This window comes from Salvelinus sp. IW2-2015, linkage group LG4q.1:29 (assembly GCF_002910315.2).
Source record: "Salvelinus sp. IW2-2015 linkage group LG4q.1:29, ASM291031v2, whole genome shotgun sequence".
Taxonomy (NCBI): domain Eukaryota; kingdom Metazoa; phylum Chordata; class Actinopteri; order Salmoniformes; family Salmonidae; genus Salvelinus; species Salvelinus sp. IW2-2015.
This window is the reverse complement of record NC_036842.1, coordinates 57,604,671-57,626,650: the sequence shown is the minus strand read 5'-3', so window position 1 is coordinate 57,626,650 and position 21,980 is coordinate 57,604,671. Positions and strand designations below refer to the sequence as shown.

Below are 21,980 nucleotides of genomic sequence, written 5' to 3'. Positions count from 1 at the left end.
GGGTTGGCAGTTATTTCTCTACAGGACAGAAGAAGTTGAGTGTCAGACATCTTATCAGTAAGCAAGGCAACCCAGTTTTGGTGATTTCTTGTATTTCATCACAATCAAACAATCACAGCATGTTTTTGGACTAATTTTAGCCGTTTTTACCTGATTAAGTGCAATACCATTGGACATTAATGTTGAAAGTTATATTTATATTCATAAAACTTAAGTTTAAAATGATGCTATTGCTGCTTCCTGTTGACAAGACATTTTGATAACTAGCCCAATGTCCAAACACAGTTTTAACGTGTCCAAATCAATAGCCAATATACAGAAACAGTTTGTGATATATTGAAAACCTAAACATAAATGTCTATCTCCACACACATGTGCAACAATAGTAATCATATTACTTGTACTTTTTTTAAACGAGCACCTTATAAACTGCAAACGTACCAAAAGCCCTTGGCAAAAAAACTCACTGATAGGGGGGAAATCAGGTTGAAACTAACACAACTAAAAATACACATGGAAACTGGAGATATATTTTTACATCAATCCCTGCTGCAGTGTGTGCAAACCTGATCAAGAACTACAGGAAATGTATGATCTCTGTAATTGCAAACAAAGGTTTCTGTACCAYATATTAAGTTCTGCTTTTCTGATGTATCAAATACTTATGTCATGCAATAAAATGCWAATTAATTACTTAAAAATCATACAATGTGATTTTCTGGATTTTTGTTTTAGATTCCGTCTCTCACAGTTGAAGTGTACCTATGATAAAAATTACAGACCTCTACATGCTTTGTAAGTAGGAAAACCTGCAAAATCGGCAGTGTATCAAATACTTGTTCTCCCCACTGTATGTAACCAGCTACATTTTGGGTTGTTGCATTTTGTTTGAAATGGGTCGCCAATGCAGAAAGCTAAACACAACACTATTTTCTTAATCACTCATATTGACATCCCGTTGAAATCAATAYAAAGGGGGCAAAAATGTGGGTTGTATGCACTGTTTAAACATTTATTATACAAAGACCACACAKACTTGGAATAATCTATATAACTATGTATACTGTCCACATCATGGAAAATCACGTAATATACATTAATTACAAAATAATTCAATAACTTAATTTAGGATGATGGTAAATGAAGCAAAGTCAGATTCTTTTCAATAATCACATATATTTCTCACTAGTTTAACCATTTAGAGCTTTTTTTTCTTTTCCAAAGCACCATTGAACCAGGCGCTCTAGACTAGAGCGTCCGTAGGGTCTGTGCAGCAGGCTGAGCGTTTGACGTCCCTATTAACAGCCTAGGGGTGGTGTGGTGCAGGGTGCATGCACTCAAGGCCTGTCATTTAACTCGGCTACTGTAGGTAGCCATCTGTACTGTATGATTGTTTATCGTGGCCCTTCAGAATAATGCCTGCAGTCATCCCTCAGAATGTGACGGTACATCTGTCTTGGTGCCCTTCATTGGATCAAGTGACCTGGCTGCTAGGCTATATCATGCCTGCTGACTTAAGGCATGGACAGACCGGTACGATTGTCGAGTGTCTGGCGGCCGAGAGTACTTAGCACCTCTGAACACCGTCCGAGCCGTAATTTGCAAACCGATTCTACATGTAGAAATGYGCGAAAATGGCGGCCGTCAGTCGGCCACCAACGGGTGGTCTTTATAACACACCGCACCATCAGCAATGAACGAACGGCACCCTAATATACAGACCGACAATCGGTTTGGTGAGTTTTCTCCTTTAAAGTGTTGATAAACCCAAAGAATGTTCACTTGCTCAGTGACAAACTTACAATAATTTTGTGTGAGACTGAAATAGTTACAGTGCATCATACTGTATGTGTTGTAGTTGTGTGGCCATTCTTGACCTTTTGATGAGATGTTAATGAGATGGGGTTTCCTTATTTATGCTGACTGAGGATTTTCCTAAAATAATGTTTTCTTCTCTTCAAATAGTCAACAGTGAAGCATTTGTTGTATTCTTTTCCTCAAGATCCTTCAAATTGGCCACAGGTGTGGCATTGGTCTGCAAATTCTATTTACTTACAATTATATAATTGTTGAACTGAACTGTTTCATTTCTTAACCCTATTACTAGCCATCTATGGCAGAGTTTGTAGAGTGAAGTGTTGGGCATAACCTATTTACACAAATTGGATTCGAAGTACTTATGTTGTCCGGGTTAGGATTTGGCCGGTGTAGGCCGTCATTGTAAATAAGAATTTGTTCTTAACTCACTTTCCTAGTTAAATAAAGGTTAAATACATTTTAAAAATAAAAAATGTGTAATAAAAAAAATGTGGAAGGGGGAGAACATACAATGGACTCGAGTGTACAGAGCAGTGTGTGTGCGTGCATGCATACGTGCTTGTGGGTGTGTGTGTGTGTGTGTCTCTCAGTGTGTACACACACACCACACAGTAGGCATTCTCCTTTCTCCCCTGAACTCCTTGCCACTCCCCAGCTCAGCTAATCCAATATCACCTCTAACACCCTCCTCATTCTGCATTCCTCTTCGGATTCAATCTCTTTCTCCTCCTCCCTCCCTCCATCCTCCTCCTCTCCTGACAAACCCCCAGCCCAGAATCTTTGTAAAAGGAACACAAATGCTTCTCTCTTGCAGTCTGTTGACCAGGCCGTTCGTGGCAAAGGTCCAGGACTCAGTCTCAACTCACCACTTGAATTCAAGAAGGTACTGTACTGCCTGCTGGGGTTTTACACTATTATTATTACCCCCCTGTCCCCCAGCACTCCCTTATACCCCGATGTTGTTTACTCCAATGATATACTCCATCCACATGTAAAAAGATCGGCGGAAGTGTGACATCTTATAAAAGCTAATGAACGACTATCCAGATGGTATAGGTCGTCACTAATCTGATAGTTCCACCCCTGGAAAGATGATTCAAGTCTATGAAAGTGTTATGGTTTTGATTCACCTGTCAATCTTGTTGTTTTCTTCAACAAAATGAAAATGTTCTCCGTTGAAGGTCAAACTGACCGAAGCTCAGCTACAATTACATCTTACCGGAAGTGTGCGGTGACTGTTTCCTATTTCTCCAGCACCTTCACCAATCAACTCTGGGTGTGGGGAAGATTCTGTCTATTGTTACGTTCTCTTAAACAAGGCCATGATTGACAGTATGTAGCCTCCGTCTAGGTGCTTTTGTATATGGTTGTTTGCTGGCCTTGAAAACGATGCGCATATGGGAAGGGCATCATAAGAGGTCAGCTGGCTGACCATCATGTGAATAGTTGTTCTCTTGGATCTTTTAGAAGGGCATCATAAGAGGTCAGCTGGCTGACCATCATTGAATAGTTGTTCTCTGGATCTTTTAGAAGGGCATCATAAGAGGTCAGCTGGTGACCATCATGTGAATAGTTGTTCTCTTGGATCTTTTAGAAGGGCATCATAAGAGGTCAGCTGGCTGACCATCATGTGAATAGTTGTTTCTCGGGATCTTTTAGAAGGGCATCATAAGAGGTCAGCTGGCTGACCTCATGTGAATAGTTGTTCTCTTGGATCTTTTAGAAGGGCATCATAAGAGGTCAGCTGGCTGACCATCATGTGAATAGTTGTTTCTCTTGGATCTTTTAGAAGGGCATCATAAGAGGTCAGCTGCTGACCATCATGTGGAATAGTTGTTCTCTTGGATCTTTTAGAAGGGCATCATAAGAGGTCAGCTGGCTGACCATCATGTGAATAGTTGTTCTCTTGGATCTTTTAGAAGGGCATGTGTTAAGACGTGTCCAAAGCTCAACTGATCCTTCTCCCTCCCAACAGTAGATGGCCCTCTTCTATTACACACCAGATACTGCACTCATAAAGTACTTCAACATCTAAGTGGGGCGACACTGTACTCAGTTCATTCGTCATGGAGGGTGGAAAACCACTATGTGTAGCTATGTACGCTTTCGTTTGAGGTTGCAAAAACATATCTGATATAATCCAGTTACTGTATGTTTTATTGGTACCGTAGTTATGTAGTTACAGTACTGTTTATGCTCCAGTGTATTGTGTTACACTGTAGTGGTAGGCTACGCCTAAACTATGCTCGGGAGTTGAGTTCTCTGCCTCGTGTTTTGGTAGGATTGAGAAGTGAGTTCTGTTTTCGTGTGTGATATCCTCGGATATGACAGAAAAGGTTTGGCCTACATGCCGATACCTCACTGCACTGTGCTCTAGGTCAACACACACAGTAATTCCCCACACGTCTTTATTCTGATTTGAACAAGATAGCATTTTCCTAAATCAACAGTGAAAATGGCCACTCACCATTTGTGGCTGATAGTGTTATGTGTTATTATAGTAAAACAAACTTTTAGGACTCAGACACACCACAGTTATTGACTGCCGAGAGGTACTTAGCACCTCTGCCCAGAGCGTTGGCAGTTCACTTTAAATACCCCAAGGTAAAGCATTTAGTGTTGTGTGCATTGTGCTGCAATTGCCCCCCCCCCCCCATTAGTTTCATATGAAGTGTGTGTGACTCCCTGGCTGAATTAGCAAGCTAACGTTAACTAGCTGAGCTAGTGCACATTATCAAATTGAACAAACAAATCCTTTTTTAAGCACCATACTCCTTAGCTAGATGAAAAATATATATTATGCAGATTTTTGTTTTAGAACAATTCTGATGAAAAGGTGGTGGATTACACCGGGAAAAGTGCCAACTTTGATCCTTTTCTTGTCATTCCTGTCGGCTCCCCCACGTGGAGGTTCGTGCTCTTTGATTGGCTCGAATTCAAGTCAACTAACGAGCATTGCAATTCTACAAATAGAAATGTCAGATTCGTTGGTACACAACAGGTACCGCTTTTGATTTTTTCAAATATTTTACCTTTATTTAACTAGGCAAGTCAGTTAAGAACAAATTCTTATTTTCGATGATGGCCTAGGAACAGTGGGTTTAACTGCCTTGTTCAGGGGCAGAACGACAGATTTTTACCTTGTCAGCTCAGGGATTCAATCTTGTAACCTTTCGGTTACTAGTCCAACACTCTAACCACTAGACTACCCTGTTCTAACCACTAGGCTACCCTGTTCTAACCACTAGGCTACCCTGTTCTAACCACTAGGCTACCCTGTTCTAACCACTAGGCTTGACCCTGTATCTAAACCAACTAGGCTACTCTGTATCTAACCACTGAGGGCTACCCTGTTCTAGCAGAGAACGGCCTCCTACTGGATAAGTATCTATCGGCCGACAGTTTTTCTGTGTGTCTGACCTCTTAGTCTGTCTTTTTTTGTCAATGAATTCAGTATGTTCACAGTCTGGAAGATTAATTGATTCAAGCATTTCTTGAGATGATTCTGGTTTATTACTCAGAGTGTATAGTGGTGAGGAGCAGATGTTGAGATAATAACCATAGTGGGACGCTATGAGCGTATGCTAGTGTGTTTGTGTCATGGAACACTGTCATGTCCATATCTCTGCTCTACGGGGGTAAAGCTGAGCCAGAGGCTCTAACAGATTTGGGAAGGGGGCACTCCCATAACACGCTGCTTTGTTTTCACTTAGTGTCACGGCATGGAAGACAGCTGCACTGTCATTTGGCTTCATTGTCTGCTACGCTTGTAGACAACCACCAGACCACCCTGCTGCCCATGCACACATATCATCACACCATCTACACACACAGACACACCACACACACACACACACACACACACACACACACAACACACACACACACACACACCCACACACACACACACACACACACACACACACACACACACACACACACACACACACACATACCTGTATCATAACTACTCTCCAGTCCCCATAGTGTTAGTTCCATATGGACCACATGCTCCTGCAGCGACCAGCAGCACGGTGTTTCTCCGTTTGTGTTTTGTTTTTTAGTGTTTTACCAGTTTTATATCACTGTTTTAATTCACTGAATGCAATGATCTAGTAGATCAATTAAATTGGAAGGGCGTGTTGAACTCTTCCCCTAACTGCTTTCGGGAACATGGAGTTAACAGCCTTTTTTTTTTATTGTGGATGGCATTTCACCTGGTACAAAGTTTGCAAGATCTTCCCCATTCACAATCAACACGGACCCAGTACAGCAGGGAGTTTCTTCTCCAATGGAATAATCCCCCAAATGCCAATCCTCCCTCGGATCTAATCTACCCAAACCTCGATGCATTTGATCATAATAATGTTCAAAGGGACTCTAGCGGGATACACCGCAAGGTGAAAAAGCGGGGAAAAGGGGTGGATATCATGAAAGGGTGAAGCGTCAGTCTCTCTCACGAATTCCCCTGCCCTCTATCATTCTAGCAAATGCCCAGTCTCTTCGTAACAAAACTGATGAACTGCAAGCCCATGTTCGTTTGCAACATGAATTCAGAGATGCCTGTATTCTGGCTCTCACGGAGACATGGCTTAACGATAGGGACTTGCACTCTGAGCTGGTGATTCACAGGTTTGGGGCGTCTATACACTTGGACCGAGATGTCTCTGTGAATGAGCGCTAGTGCAAAACTGTGCTGGTTAGGGAAGGACATGAAGGATGTTGAACTGCTATCCGTGTCATTGCGCCCCCCAATATCTGCCCATGGAATTTCCTAAAATATTTGTCACCGTGGTTTACATCCACCCAAAGTCAAATTAGAGTAATACCGCGGAGTTAATACTCCAGACGACGGCAAAATTGCAAACTATATCTCCAGATTCCCAGAACATCATCATTGGGGACTTCAACCACTGTACATTGTCAAAAACCTTGAGGAACTTCCATCAGTACACCACATGCCCTACCAGACATACCAAGATCCTGGACTGGTGTTACGGTTCTGTTAAGGGAGCATATAAATCCCTTACCCTGCCCCCGCTGTGCACAGCTGACCACAACTGCGTCCATCTTATTCCGGTTATTTCACAGCCCTGCGGAGGGGTAAAGTGCTTACAAAGCGGGTTAAGAACAGTTTGCATATAGGGCTAAGTGGGATGTACAGGATGCTACTGTCGCCCTACTAGACCTTCTTTTCAAACATCTAGAGGGTAGAAAAACTCATGCCAAGTTGTTATTTGTTGATTTACTATCTGCTTTTAACACCATTCAACCCCACCTGTTAGTGAACCAACTCACTAATAATTTAGGTGTAGAACTAACACATCCTGAAGTTTGTGGAGGACTCTGTAATAGTCAGTGTCATTCATGCCAATAAAACTGCCTATGGCCCTTTTGTTGATTATTTTGTACATTGGTGTGACAGTGAATGTGTGACAAAAACTAAAGATATGCGTATCTTTTTTCAGGCGTCAACCCCCTACCCCTCTGAACACTATCATCGAGGGTCAGGTAGTAGACACTGTAGACAACTACAAGTATCTTGACACGATTGATAGTACATTTAACTTTGAGTGTAACACTGACATGTTGTGTAAGAAGGACCAGCAATACCTTTTTTCTCTCAGGAACTGGCAGGTTCCTGAGGTAGATAGGAACTTGATGACTCTCTTTTATAAGTGGTACATAGTCTGTCTTAAAATTTTCTTTGATTCGCTGGTACGGCAACCATGTTGTAAAAGTAAAAAATGCACTAGCTGGAATAGTGACATGGGCCGTATGATCATGGGAGTCCAGCAGAGTAGTCTGTCTGATCTGTACAACAGACAAATGGTGAGGAAGGCAGATTCCATCCTGTCTGTGCCCACCCCTGCACCATGAGTTCCAGCTGGCTCCCGGTTTAGATACCGAACTGTTAAGACTAACAGGTACACGCACATCCTACATTGTCCTTTTGAATACAGGGAATACTGGATCCTTTGTTCCCGAACCGTAAAAGAGGTACTCAGAGCGGACTTCTAGTCCGACTCAGGAGGCGCGCACACCACCCGCCGCTTTCAAGTATATTACTTGCTAATTTTCAGTCTCTGGATAATACAGTTGACGAGCTCAGTTCAAGGATTTCCTTCCAGTGAGACATCAGGGATTATAACAAACTCTGTTTCGCGGAAACATGGCTCTCTCGGGATATACTGTCTGAGTCCGTTCAGCCAGTTGGGTTCTCAGTTCATTGCGCAGACAGGAATAAATATCTCTCCAGGAAGAAGAAGGGCAGGGGTGTATGTTTCATGATTAACTACTCATGGTGTGATTGTGATAACATACAGGAACTCAAGTCRTTTTGAGAATTCTCTTCAGTTATAGTCACAAACAGTGTAGTTATTTCCTCCATAAGGCAATCAAACAGACAAAAGGTCAGTATAGAGACAAAGTGGAGTCGCAATTCAACAGCTCAGACACGAGATGTATGTGGCAGGGTCTACAGACAATCAAGGACTACAAAGGGAAAACCAGCCACGTCACGGACACCGACGTCTTGCTTCCAGACAAGCTAAACACCTTCTTCGCCAGCTTTGAGGATAACACAGTGCCACCAACACGGACCCCTACCAAGGACTGTGGACTCTCCTTCTCTGTGGCCAACGTGAGTAAGACATTTAACAGTGTTAACCTTCGCAAGGATGCCGAGACGGAATCCTTACCGCGTCCTCAGAGCATGCGCAGACCAGCTGCCTGGAGTGTTTACGGACATATTCAATCTCTCCCTATCCAAGTCTGTTGTCCCCACATGCTTCAAGATATCCACCATTGTTCATGTACCCAAGAAAGGAAAGGTAACTGAACTAATTGGCTAATTGGCTAGTAGCACTCACTTCAGTCATCATGAGGGTGCTCTACCATACCTGACACCCTAGACCCACTTCAATTTGTTTACCGCCCCAATAGATCCACAGACGATGCAATCGCCATTGCGCTGCATACTGCCCTATCCGATCTGGACAAGAGGAATAACTATGTAAGAATGCTGTTCATTGACTGTAGCTCAGCATTCAACACCATAGTACCCTCCAAGCTCATCATTAAGCTCGAGGCCCTGGGTCTGAACCCCACCCTGTGCAACTGGGTCCTGGACTTCCTGGCGGGCCGCCCCCAGGTGGTGAAGGTAGGAAACAACACCTCCTCTTCGCTGATCCTCAACACTGGGGCCCCACAAGGATGCGTGCTTAGCCACCTCCTGTACTCCCTGTAAACCCATGACTGCGTGGCCTTGTACGCCCTCAACTCAATCATCAAGTTTGCAGACGACACAACATTAGTAGACCTGATTACCAACAATGACGAGACAGCCTACAGGGAGGAGGTGAGGGCCCTGGGAGTGTGGTGCCAGGAAAATAACCCCTCACCCAACGTCAACAAAACAAAAGAGCTGATCGTGGACTTCAGGAAACAGCGCAACAGCACCTCTTCAACCTCAGGTGGCTGAAGAAATTTGGATTGGCACCTAAAGCCCTCACAAACCTTTACAGATGCACAATTGAGAGCATCCTGTCGGGCTGTCACAATTGAGAGCATCCCGCGACCGCAGGGCTCTCCAGAGGGTGGTGCGGTCTGCCCAACGCATCACCGGGGGCAAACTACCTGCCCTCTAGGACACTTACAGCACCTGATGTCACAATAAGGCCAAAAAGATCATCAAGGACATCAACTTGAAATCACTGGCCATTTTAATAATCGGAACACTAGTCACTTTCATAATGTTTACACATTTTGCATTACTCATCTCATATGTATATACTGTATTCTATCCTATTCTACTGTATCTTAGTCTATGCCGCTCTGACAGTACTCGTCCAAATATTTATATATTCATAATTATATTCCTTTACTTTAGATTGTGTGTGTTGTTAGATATGACTTGTTAGATATTACTGCACTGTTGGAGCACGTGTGTGTGACAAATAACTCTGCAAACACGTGTAATGTGACCAATAACATCTGCTAAACATGTGTATGTGACCAATAACATCTGCTAAACACGTGTATGTGACCAATAACATCTGCTAAACATGTGTATGTGACCAATAAAAGTTGATTTGATTTTGAACTTTGGCTTGCTATACTTTTGTGCTACTGCTGTCGATCACTAGTAGGCCTATTGTTTATATTAGTATTGATGTCTGTCAGCCCTATGACTTGATGTACTAGCTACATCATTGTATTCACCATAACTGTGTGCATTGTTATCCACTTTCAATTTTGTTTTTCATGCTCCTTTGCTACAAAACCAATTGCCCTCTGGGACAACAAAGTTGAACCTTGAACTTGAATAGGAGTTTATATTAACACTAGTAATATTTCATAAATTAGTTGTGCCTTTTCATCAGTTTACTCTGTCTTCTCCTCTGTTTGTTCTTAGTGAGTGTACGAAGCAGACAGACTCTATCATTGGGCCAGCAGGGTCTATATTTTCCTCTAGAGTTTCTCCTGTTGTTTCTATATGTGATAGTGTTCTAGCAGATAGCAGGACTATAGCAGGCCAGTAGTGGATTATTAACTTTAGACTTCCCTCCGAGTGGGGTTCAGATCAGAGGAAATGCGTGTGTGACTGTGACGACACTGGGCTGTCCAAGAGGAAGTGGCACTGCACAGCGTCTGCACGCCATCCGTCTCGCTACCCCTCCACGCGATTGTTATCTCTGTCTTACAGCCCCCCCCCCCCCCCCGTACTGGCCTGAACGGTGGCTGATGAGGTATCCAGAACCAATTGTTCACTTATTAGCTGAACCTTATGCACAGAAATCCCACATAATGCAAGCTTAACAGAGAGAAACACTGAATTAATTGACGTAGTCAGTGTGATATTCACCATCATTTTGGGGGGTATTTGTTAGGGGATTGTTGTACAAAGAACACTTCTGCGGATTGTATACATTTGTTTATGTTACCGTATAAATTAGCCTTTTTTTTTTTATTCCTTCGCTTTTTCTCCGGACTCGGGCAAAGTGTGATAAATAGTTATTTCCGATAATTGTGCTATACTCAACAGAATGTGTGAGAAACTACTGGCTATGATGACACACACTGCTCTATATACGGTCTTGTATGTGTATCTATGAGAGAAGTTGGTTTAATTTTCCCTGTCATCAAGATACAAACCCAACTGACAGATTTACATTCACAGAGCTTAGTCCTGCAGGAAAAGTAAATGTTTTTAAATACTTATTTGGCCCCAAATAGAGGAAGTCCTTATATTGCTGATTGTGGTGTTCATTTACAGTTCCTCCATTCTCCTTTTTTTTCCCTCTCCTCTCCTCTCCTCTCTCCTCTACCTCTACCTCTACCTCTATCTCAAGGCAGCGGACTAGAGTTGTGTGTCTGTCATCAAGTGACCCGGGGCAGTTCCTCTGTCCCTCCTTTGGGGTGTGCCCTGGCACCTCTCCCCTGCCCCCACCCCTCCTCTACAGACCTGTAAAAGTCTGCATGGGCCACCGGGGGGAGGGAGGGAGGGAGAGAATGTGGGAGGGAAGGGGGGAGCCAGGGAGGGAGGGAGGGAGGGAGGGAGAGAGAGAGGAGTGTGGTATTGGCTGCTTTTGCACTGATAGTCATTTGTCTGTTGTGCAACTCACTCTGTTGTAAATTTTAGTTGAATTTATGTACATTGGTGTGGCCTCCATATGGCCCTATACTTTTATATGTTGCTTGGTGTACCTAGTATGACTTTTTGGGTCAAAAACACAAGTACTAATACAGTACGTTGTTAACAGGGCATGTTTTATAGAGTTTCATGCTGGATATAACAATGAAAATAATTAGAAAATTGGCAACCAATCTTCATAATATTTCTGCTTCCTGTCGAGTGACAAGATGACAAAGTGCCCTGTCAGCGCGAGGCTGTATAAGTCTTAGCACACACTGGATTAGGTAAGATATATGCACGCTCAGTCTTTAGAGAGAAAGAAGGGCTAGTCTAATGCTGCCTGGCTGCTCGGAACAATAAAAAAAGGTGGGAGGGAGAGAGAAAATAATCATAAGGCTTGTAATAAAACAGCCACATACTGATTCATCTCCCTGGACATACTGGCCCAGCCCTATGACTGCCATAGGAGACAGTAGTTAATCTCATTACAAACGCTGCAGTTTTATGTGGTTACAGCCCTCGCTCAGTCCCCACTCACCCACATGTATTACTCATATTTGAAATGCTTCACGGGACTGCTTTACAGCATCTGAACACGCGGGAGTTATTTCAAGAACGATGTGGAAATACAAATGATAAGCGGTGTAGTGAGACACCGGAATGTTCCAACAAGCCCAACTATAAGTGTTTGGTTGCAGCTGACAAAAAAAGAAATACACATTTTAGTCATAAAAAGTATCCTCAAGTCAGTGCCGATTTTTGTTTTATTTGATACAGTGACAACATTCATATTAAGTGTCAGCGTCCCTGAAATGAATGGTAGCTAAAGCCCAAGCTCCTCCGATAGCCTCTAGGTGAGTGTCCAAGATAGGTTGAACTCGTTCATGTAGTTAGACGTTGGCTCATTGTGAAACTCCCAGAATTATATCAGGGCCTGTATGAAACTGAACCTGAGACATTAAGAAGTGGGTATTACACAGTTCAGCTGATGCATAGTTCGAATTTATATCCACAGTTGTCCCCACAGAGCCAATACTAAAGAGATCATTGGATATGGAACAAGGTCCTAACAACTAGAATGTAAAGGTTAGCAAACAACAGGCTTATTTTCTTCTTTAATGAGGTATAGTACACCAGGCCAGACCAAGGCAATAAAAGGTCCCTCCATAAAGTATTTAATTAAAGAGTACATTTACTTGGGGCTGACACTACTGGCCGGGCAGCATTAATGAAAGCCCTGTGCGTGTTGTCGTTAAAGCCCAGTGTTTACTCCCAGCGGTGGAGGCTTGGGGTTTATGGGCAGGGATCTTCACTGGAGGAATGCCCCTTTATGATCCCTCACTGCAGATTTGAAATCACAGCTAAGCAGTAAATAAAGTCCGACTGGAAATACATTTAAAAAAATACTCACTTACAGTAGATAAATAGTGCTGCATAAAAATACTCTCGCTAACATCAACAGTAGTACGTCTAGTCTGAGTAAATACTGGGGCTATGAAGTACACGAGCAGGCTAGAAGAACATATTTCTTGATTTATTGTATGTGGTAGTGTGTCGTGTGTATGTTTGTTTGTACTACGCACAGTCCCAAAATATTGTAGCGTCCTCACTCCCCACACACAAGCCCTGCTTGTGTGGTAAGAGCATGTATGGTGGTGTATAGTGTAGGTCTGAGCACCAAGTACATATATTCATGCTGCTGGTGTATTTCTTCAGGCTCAGCAGCAGTTCATAGATTTCCTATGTAGTGAGATGTTAAACTAACAGATCGTCCAGGCCCGCTTTTGGCAGCAAGACTGTTCTTTTTTCCCCTGGTACAGCCCGTCCCTACCACGGCAAAATGTAACTGAAACGATATTAAAAAAAAGAGAGAGATTGAAAAGAATAATAAACTCAGGAAATTGCCGGGGTTTTTTTTGCATCATGCCTCGCAGAACTCTGATGATGTCATGTTTGCTATCCCTTTGTTTTGGGGAGGGAAATATCAGTGAAATTACTGTTGTATTTGTCACGATTAAGCCTAAGGATGATTAATCATTACACACTCACTAAACTATATTACTGACAATTACAGTGTTTTGATCCGTAGCTGTTATAATATATTTTGATCATTACACTTTTTTAAGCATTTATCAGCTTTTTTGGAAACTAAATTAACCACCATTCATTTCAATGTTAGTGTAGAAAAGCTGTAATGAAAAGGTGACCTGGGGTTAAAATGTAAAATACACTATGAACCAATATATTTACACAAACACAAATCATTCTGTAACTTTTATTCTTATGAGAGATTAGCATCAGTGTCTATGGGGATATGTCATGTAATATGTCTCTTTTACATATAAGGGACTTTACAATTGCCACAACTCTGCTGCCTGGAAGTATACGTTTCTGTGTTATAGAGAAAGCCATATTATGTCTATACTATCAAGCAATATTTCAATCTAGTGTGGAGTTAATATCTTTGTGGGGGTAAGAAACGTCATCCTAGGGTCAGTGGTCATCAGTCAGTCAGTATAAGTGTACTGTATGTCAGGGGTAGGCAACTAGATTTGGTCGGCTGGCTGGAGCATAATTATAATAATTTGTACACTGCAAATTGCCCAAAACCAGATTGTATTTGAAAATAACAATTATTTCATAACTTATATTGAGACACAATAAAACATATATGTTTTTTCTAAATTAAACGATTTTTTAGCTTAATTCCGGATGATATTAGTCTAAACAAACTAATAAAAAAAAAAACATATATATATATATATATATATATAGTTTGAGAAACAGTGAAGAGGCAACTCCGGGATGCTGGCCTTCTAGGCAGAGTTGCAAAGAAAAAGCCATATCTCAGACTGGCCAATAAAAAGAAAAGATTAAGATGGGTTAAAGTACACAGACACTGGACAGAGGAACTCTGTCTAGAAGGCATCCCGGAGTCGCCTCTTCACTGTTGACGTTGAGACTGGTGTTTTGCGGGTACTATTTAATGAAGCTGCCAGTTGAGGACTTGTGAGGTGTCTGTTTCTCAAACTAGACACTCTAATGTACTTTTCCTCTTGCTCAGTTGTGCACCGGGGCCTCCCACTCCTATTTCTATTCTGGTTAGAGCCAGTTTGCGCTGTTCTGTGAAGGGAGTAGGACACAGCATTGTACGAGATCTTCAGTTTCTTGGCAATTTCTCTCATGGAATAGCCTTCATTTCTCAGAACAAGAATAGACTCCCGAGTTTCAGAAGAAAGTTCTTTGTTTCTGGCCATTTTGAGCCTGTAATCAAATCCACAAGTGCTGATGCTCCAGATACTCAACTAGTCTCAAGAAGTCCAGTTTTATTGCTTCTTTAATCAGGACAACCATTTTCACTGTGCTAACACAATTTCAAAAGGGTTTTCTAATCATCAATTAGCCTTTTAAAATTATTAACTTAGATTAGCTAACACAACGTGCCATTGGAACACAGGAGTGATGGTTGCTGATTAATGGGCCTCTGTATGCCTATGTAGATATTCCATAAAAAATCTGCCATTTCCAGCTACAATAGTCATTTACAACATTAACAATATCTATACTGTATTTCTGATCAATTTGATGTTATTTTCATGGACAATTTTTTTCCATTTTCTTTCAAAATCGTAGACATTTCTAAGTGACCCCAAACTTTTGAATGGTAGTGTATATTTGTTCTTCTTTTACTAACAACTTTAAGTGGCTCAAAAAATAAAGCCAGTTTTGGACCGCAGGCTGCACGACCTCTGCTGTATGTGAAGTCGAACTGTGTCTTACAGCAGTACCTCCTAATCTTCTGAGCAGGCCTGGCTCCCATAGGCCCACAAAGCTGGACTTCTGAGAAAGGAGTCAGTACAAATCCACTCTATTTCAGAGGTGTATCTCTCTCGCACACGGCTCAACCTATTTGAAACACCTGTATAAATACTACTCCATCCCTTCCTCTGTGTCTCTTCCTCTCCACTGGGCTCGGTTTCCACTCCCAGTAATGAAAACAGTGGCACACAGAAGCACCTGAGTGGAGCTGTTTATGCCCTGCTGGCCGTAGCTATGCTGGCCCTAGCTATGCTGGTCCTAGCTATGCTGGTCCTAGCTATGCTGGCCCGGTGCTGGGGCTGGGGCTTTGGCAGCCTGGGGAGCAGTTTCAGGTGGCCCAGTCCTGGCATTGATGTGGTCCAGGAGGGTTTATTCAGGTGTGGCAACCTCGCCTCTGCCCTCCTCTGATGTCTCCCGCGCTCCTCAGCTCCGCGGCCAGGTGCCTGGGCTCCGTCAGAGGGCCCAGTGTTCAGGCTGGGGGCTGAATAAGGAGCCTGTTGATGGAGCTGGTCCATGGGGCCCTGTGGTTTCTCTCTCACACACGCAGAGAGATGCTGGGCCAGGGCGGATTCCCGCTGGAACCCTGAGGAGGAGAGGGCTGCCCAGAGCAGCCTTGACCACACGGGATGTGTGTGTGTGTCAGTCACACTTGTGCTAAGAGCAAGCCCCACCTGGCTGAATAAACCCTGGGAGTTAAAAAAAAAAATGTACGTGTACTTTTTTATGATTCTTTAACAACAACAAAAATGCTACAAGTGTATCATTGAAACATCATGAAAATTATGATGTGGAAAGCAATCACAAGGTCTTTCATTGAAGAATGAAAAATGTTGGAATATTTGGAATGCCAGGAAAGCTCTTTGATTGAGGCCAGTGTCATATAGCTATGCAGCCCTCAGTCAGATTACACCGCAGATTTGTGTATGGAACCATTCACAGATTCAGAATTAGGCCTGTTGTACTCAGATGGTGCTACATAGCCAGCCCTTACACTTATTGCGTGGGCCCTGGAAGGAACATAATATCTCATTAATACTTGACATAACTGCTCCAAACTGACGCACAGCAGCAGCGAGTTAGTTATGGTGCATTTCCAATGAGACTTACCCCTACACCAGTGGGCCGCCAGTCTTTTATGTTAATGTAAGCTCTAGTGTTATTGTGTTCGGAGCGGCTGTGGAGCCAACTTTTCCCTGACCTTTTTTTTTCCTGGGGTAAAGATCCCGAAAGCTTCTGCACACGTGTTTTTTTCTCTACTTTACACACAGTCTCTGCTTTACTCGTGGAGAACATTCTATTCTGGCGAATCGTTCTTGTTTAATGAAGTTAGATCAAAGCTGGATCAACATCTGCAAGATCAGTAATGATAGTATTGTACATAACAGAATATAATGACATGGAATAACGTTTACTGTAAGACTAAAACACCACTGCATTTTTCTCTCATGTGGCCAAAATTCAACAGCGCTCACTACTAGGCAAAATACATAGCTAGGCTATGCTAAGGTTTGTTAACACCATCTGCTCTAAAATTCAAAACAACACTGGAAATGCATATCCACATGAAACTGATTGAGATCAAATGGTTTTATATGCAGCTGCTGCATGGACATTTCACCAGTAAAACTTGAAGAATTATCATTCACGATTGACAGTAAAAGGAAGGAGACCACAAAAATGTGTAAAGTAGAGGTAGAAAAACAGATGCACAGAAAATTATCCACTTCAGGACCTTCAGTCTGGGGGGGGAAAAAGGTCAGACAAATGTTGGATCTGCAGCCACGGCCGTTTTGTGCATCAGGAGAGTGACAAAGACTTGTGGCGAGCAGAATCATGAACCTCTGCATCATTCAAGACTGTTGCTTTATGAGACGCTGTTAAAGTTCACAGTTAGCTGTTATGTAAATGCCAGCTGAAAAGTACTGAGTGCCTTGACTCCAAGTGAGAGCAGGTCCGCCGGAGCCATGGCCCAGTGAGACACGGGTGCCGGCCCGCGTAGATGGAAACAAAAAATTATTTTGGTTAAAACACTGGGGTAAATCCTCACTGGAACTGCGGCATAGTTTCTCACACCCACGCATCCTGTAGAATACTCACTGAGGTCATTTAGAATCACACCCACCTATCCACTTTTATGGTACATTTTACCACTGCACAATTAACACTTTAACACTGCATCAACATTTACATCTGCATATACTTCATCATGGTGTTGTGTTTTGTACTTTACATACAGTGCATTCGGAAAGTATTCAGACCCCTTGACTGTGTGTGCTTAGGGTCATTGTCCTGTTGGAAGGTGAACCTTCGCCCCCAGTCTGATGTCCTGAGCGCTCTGGAGCAGGTTTTCATCAAGGATTTCTCTGTACTTTGCTCCGTTCATCTTTCCCTGGATCCTGACTAGTCTCCCAGTCCCTGCCGCTGAAACATCCCCACAGCATGATGCTGCCACCACCATGCTTCACCGTAGGGATGGTGCCAGGTATTCTCCAAACGTGACGCTTGGCATTCAGGCCTAAGTGTTCAATCTTGGTTTCATCTGACCAGAGAATCTTGTTTCTCATGGCCTGAGAGTCCTTTAGGTGCCTTTTGGCAAACTCCAAGTGAGTTTTCATGTGCCTTTTACTGAGGACTGGCTTCCGTCTGGCTATTCTACCATAAAGGCCTGATTGGTGGGGTGCTGCAGAGATTGTCCTTTTGGAAGATTATCCCATCTCCACAGAGGAACTCTGGAGCTCTGTCAGAGTGACCATTGGGTTCTTGGTCATCTCCCTGACCAAGTCCCTTCTCCCCCGTATTGCTCTGTTTGGCTGGGTGGCCAGCTTTAGGGAGAGTCTTGGRGGTTACAAACTTCTTCCATTTAGGAATGATGGAGMCCAATGTGTTTTTATGGACCTTCAATGCTGCAGAATTTTTGTTGGTACCCTTCCCCACATCTGTGCCTCGACACAATCCTATCTCGGAGCTCTACTGACAATTCCTTCGACCTTATGGCTTGGTTTTTGCTCTGGCATGGCACTGTCAACTGTGGGACCTTATACAGACAGTGGTGTGCCTTTCTAAATCATGTCCAATCAATTGAATTTACCACAGGTGGACACCAATGAAGTTGTAGAAACATCTCAAGGATGATCAATGGAAACAGGATTCACCTGAGCTCAATTTCGAGTCTCAAAGCAAAGGGTCTGAATACTTAAGAAAATAAAGTATTTATGTTTGCGTGTAGTACTCATGCTTCAAAAACTCTCGACCATTGTTACTCTCCCTTCCGGGATGGCTACAAGGCCCTCTCCCGCCTTCCCTTCGGCAAATCAGATCACGACTCCATTCTGCTTCTTCCTTCCTGTAGGCAGAAACTCAAACAGGAAGTACCCATGCTAAGGTCCATTCAACACTGGTCTGACCAATCCGAATCCATGCTTCAAGATTGTTTTGATCACGCGGAATGGGATGGGATGTTCCGGGTTGCCTCTGAGAATAACATTGACGTTTACACTGACACGGTGACTGCGTTAATCAGGAAGAGTATGGGAATGTTGTTCCCACTGTGGCTATTAAAACCTACCCAAACCAGAAACTGTGGATAGATGGCCGCATTCGCGCAATACTGAAAGCACGAAGCACCGCATCTAACCACGGCAAGGTGACTGAGAATATGGTTGAATACAAACAGTGCACTTATTCCCTCAGTAAGGCAATCAAACAGGAGAAACGTCAATACAGAGACAAAGTGGAGTCACAATTCAATGGCTCTGACACAAGACGTATGTGGCAGGGACTTCAGACAATCAGGGATTACAAAGGGAAAACCAGCCACGTCACGGACACCGACGTCTTGCTCCCAGACAAGCTATCACCTTCTTCGCCCGTGTTGAGGATAACACAGTGCCACTGACGCGGGCCGCTCCCGAGAACCATGGACTCTCGTTCTCCGTGGCCGACGTAGGACATTTAAGCGTATTAACCCTTGCAAAACTGCCTGCCCAGACGGCTTCCCTATCCGCGTCCTGGAAGGTTTGCGGACATATTCAATCTCTCCCCATCCCTGTCTGCTGACCCCACTTGCTTCAAGATGTCCACCATTGTTCCTGTACCCAAGAAAGAAAAGGTAGAACTAAATTACTATCGACCCGTATCACTCACGTCTGTCATCATGAAGTGCTTTGAGAGGCTAGTTAAGGACCATATCACATCCACCTTACCTCACACCCTAGACCTACTTTAATTTGCATACCACCTCAATACAGCCCCCAGACGATGCAATCGCCATTGCACTGCACACTGCCCTATCCCATCTGGATAAGAGGAATACCTATGTAAGAATGTTGTTAATTGACTACAGCTCAGCATTCAACACCATAGTATCCTCCAAGCTCAACATTAAGGTCGGGGCCCTGGGTCTGAACACCGTACTGTGCAAATGGGTCCTGGACTCCCTGACGGAACTCCCACAGGTGGTGAAGGTAGGAAACAACACATCCACTACGCTGATCCTCAACACAGGGGCCCAACAAGGGMGCGTGCTCAATCATCAAGTTTGCAGACGACGCAACAGTAGTAGGCCCTGATTACCAACAATGACGAGACAGCCTACAGGGAGGAGGTGAGGGCCCTGGCGGATTGGTGCCAAGAAAAGAACCTTTGCCTCAATGTCAACAAAATGAAGGAACTCATCGTGGACTTCAGGAGACAGCAGAGGGAGCACGCCCCCATCCACATCAATGGGGCCGCAGTGGAGTAGGTGAAAAGCTCCAAGTTCCTCGGTGTACACATCACTGACAATCTGAAATGGTCCATACTCAAAGAGAGTGTGGTGAAGAAGGCACAACAGCACCTCTTCAAACTCAGGAGGCTGAAGAAATGTGGCTTGGCCCCTAAGACCCTCACAAATTTTTAGATGCACCATTAAGAGCATCCTATCGGGCTGGTTCACCCCCTGGTATGGCAACTGCACCGTCCGCAACCGTAGGGCTCTCCAGCGGGTGGTGCGGTCTGCCCAACGCATTACCAGGGGGACGATGCCAGCCCTCTAGGACACCTACAGCACCAGATGTCACAGGAAGGCCAAAAAGATCATCAAGGACATCAACCACCCGAGCCACGGCTTGTTCACCCTGCTGTCATCCAGGTGGGAAGTCAGTACAGGTGCATCAAAGCTGGGACCGAGAGACTGAAGAACAGCTTCTATCTCAAGGCCATCAGAGTTAAATAGCCATCACTAGCCGCCCTCCACCCAGTAACCTGCCCTGAACTTTGTCACTGTCACTAGCCAGCTACCACCCGGTTACTCAACCCTGCACCTTAGAGGCTGCTGCCCTGTGTACATAGACATGGAATCACTGGTCACTTTAATAATGTTTACATACTGTTTTACTCATTTCATATGTATATGCTGTATTCTAGTCAATGCCATCCTATTAAACTATTGCTGTATATGTACTATTCTATCCTACGTATTCTACAGATATACTAAATATTATATCCACATACTTCCCATAATATCTATACATCCCATCACATATATATATATAAATATTCTATTTATACTACGGACTCTGACATTGCTTGTCCTAATACATGTATTTATATATTTCTTAATTTCATTTTACTTTTAGATTTGTGTATATTGTTGTGAAATGTTATATATTACTGTACTGTTGGAGCTAGGAACACAAGCATTTTGGTACATCCGCAATAACATCTGCTAAATATGTGTATGCAACCAATAACATTTGATTTGATTTAAAACGCTTTAGATCAGGGGTGTCAAACTCATTCCATGTGTCTGCTGGTTTTATTTTTGTCCTTTCAATTTCTGTCCAATTAAGACCAAGACAACCAGGTGAGGAGAGTTCCTAATTCATCAGTGAACTTCATCAATCAAGTACAAGGGTGGAGCGAAAACCCGCAGACAGTCGGCCCTCCGTGGAATGAGTTTGACACGTGCTCTAGATCATTGAGGGGAACTTAACAGGTAATCTAGCTGTGGCCTTATATAGTACTCCCCTAGTCCCCTAGAAGTAGTGTATTTTCCACTGCTCCTAATGGGAGCCAAACATACAGCCAGGCTCAAGCCCAGCCTAGCCTAATGATAGCCCTCCCAGGAGCTGGGGTTGGAAGTGGGACTAATAACCTTCTAAATAAGTCTCTCAGAGTGCTGAAAAGCTGGCACTTTTCTCCTACAAGTGTATATGTGCTGTAAAGTCTTTTCCAGCATGCTACTGTAACTTTATGGCTTCTTTTAATCCTTTATTAAAAAACGCTGTCTTTGGTCGGAACTTTGGGATTGAAGCTGAATCTGAAGCGTCTTTTGATGGATGAAAGTCGAGTTTTACTTCACAGGGTTTTTTTAATTAAATGTTTGGTTTAAAGGGGCAATCAGCAGAAGAAACAATAACAAATTGGGTATGGATTAGAGGTCGACCGATTATGATTTTTCAACGCCGATACTGATTATTGGAGGACCAAAAAAAGCCGATACCGATTAATCGGCCGATTTTTAAAATAAAGAAATATTTGTGATAATGACAATTACAACAATACTGAATGAACACTTATTTTAACTTAATATAATACATCAATAAAATCAATTTAGCCTCAAATAAATAATGAAACATGTTCAATTTGGTTTAAATAATGCAAAAACAAAGTGTTGGAGAAGAAAGTAAAAGTGCAATATGTGCCATGTAAAAAAGCTAACGTTTAA

General features: G+C 43.2%; 1 protein-coding gene across 1 annotated transcript in view; it reads left to right on the top strand.

Annotated features, from left to right (window-relative positions):
- Nucleotides 1-21,980, top strand: part of LOC111960961 (potassium voltage-gated channel subfamily KQT member 1-like) — a 249,406-nt gene that overhangs the window by 52,018 nt on the left and 175,408 nt on the right. The window contains exon 14 of the mRNA XM_070443012.1: nucleotides 2,633-2,701. Within this exon, the coding sequence (XP_070299113.1) occupies nucleotides 2,633-2,701 (69 nt within the window). The remainder of the gene's footprint in view (nucleotides 1-2,632; nucleotides 2,702-21,980) is intronic.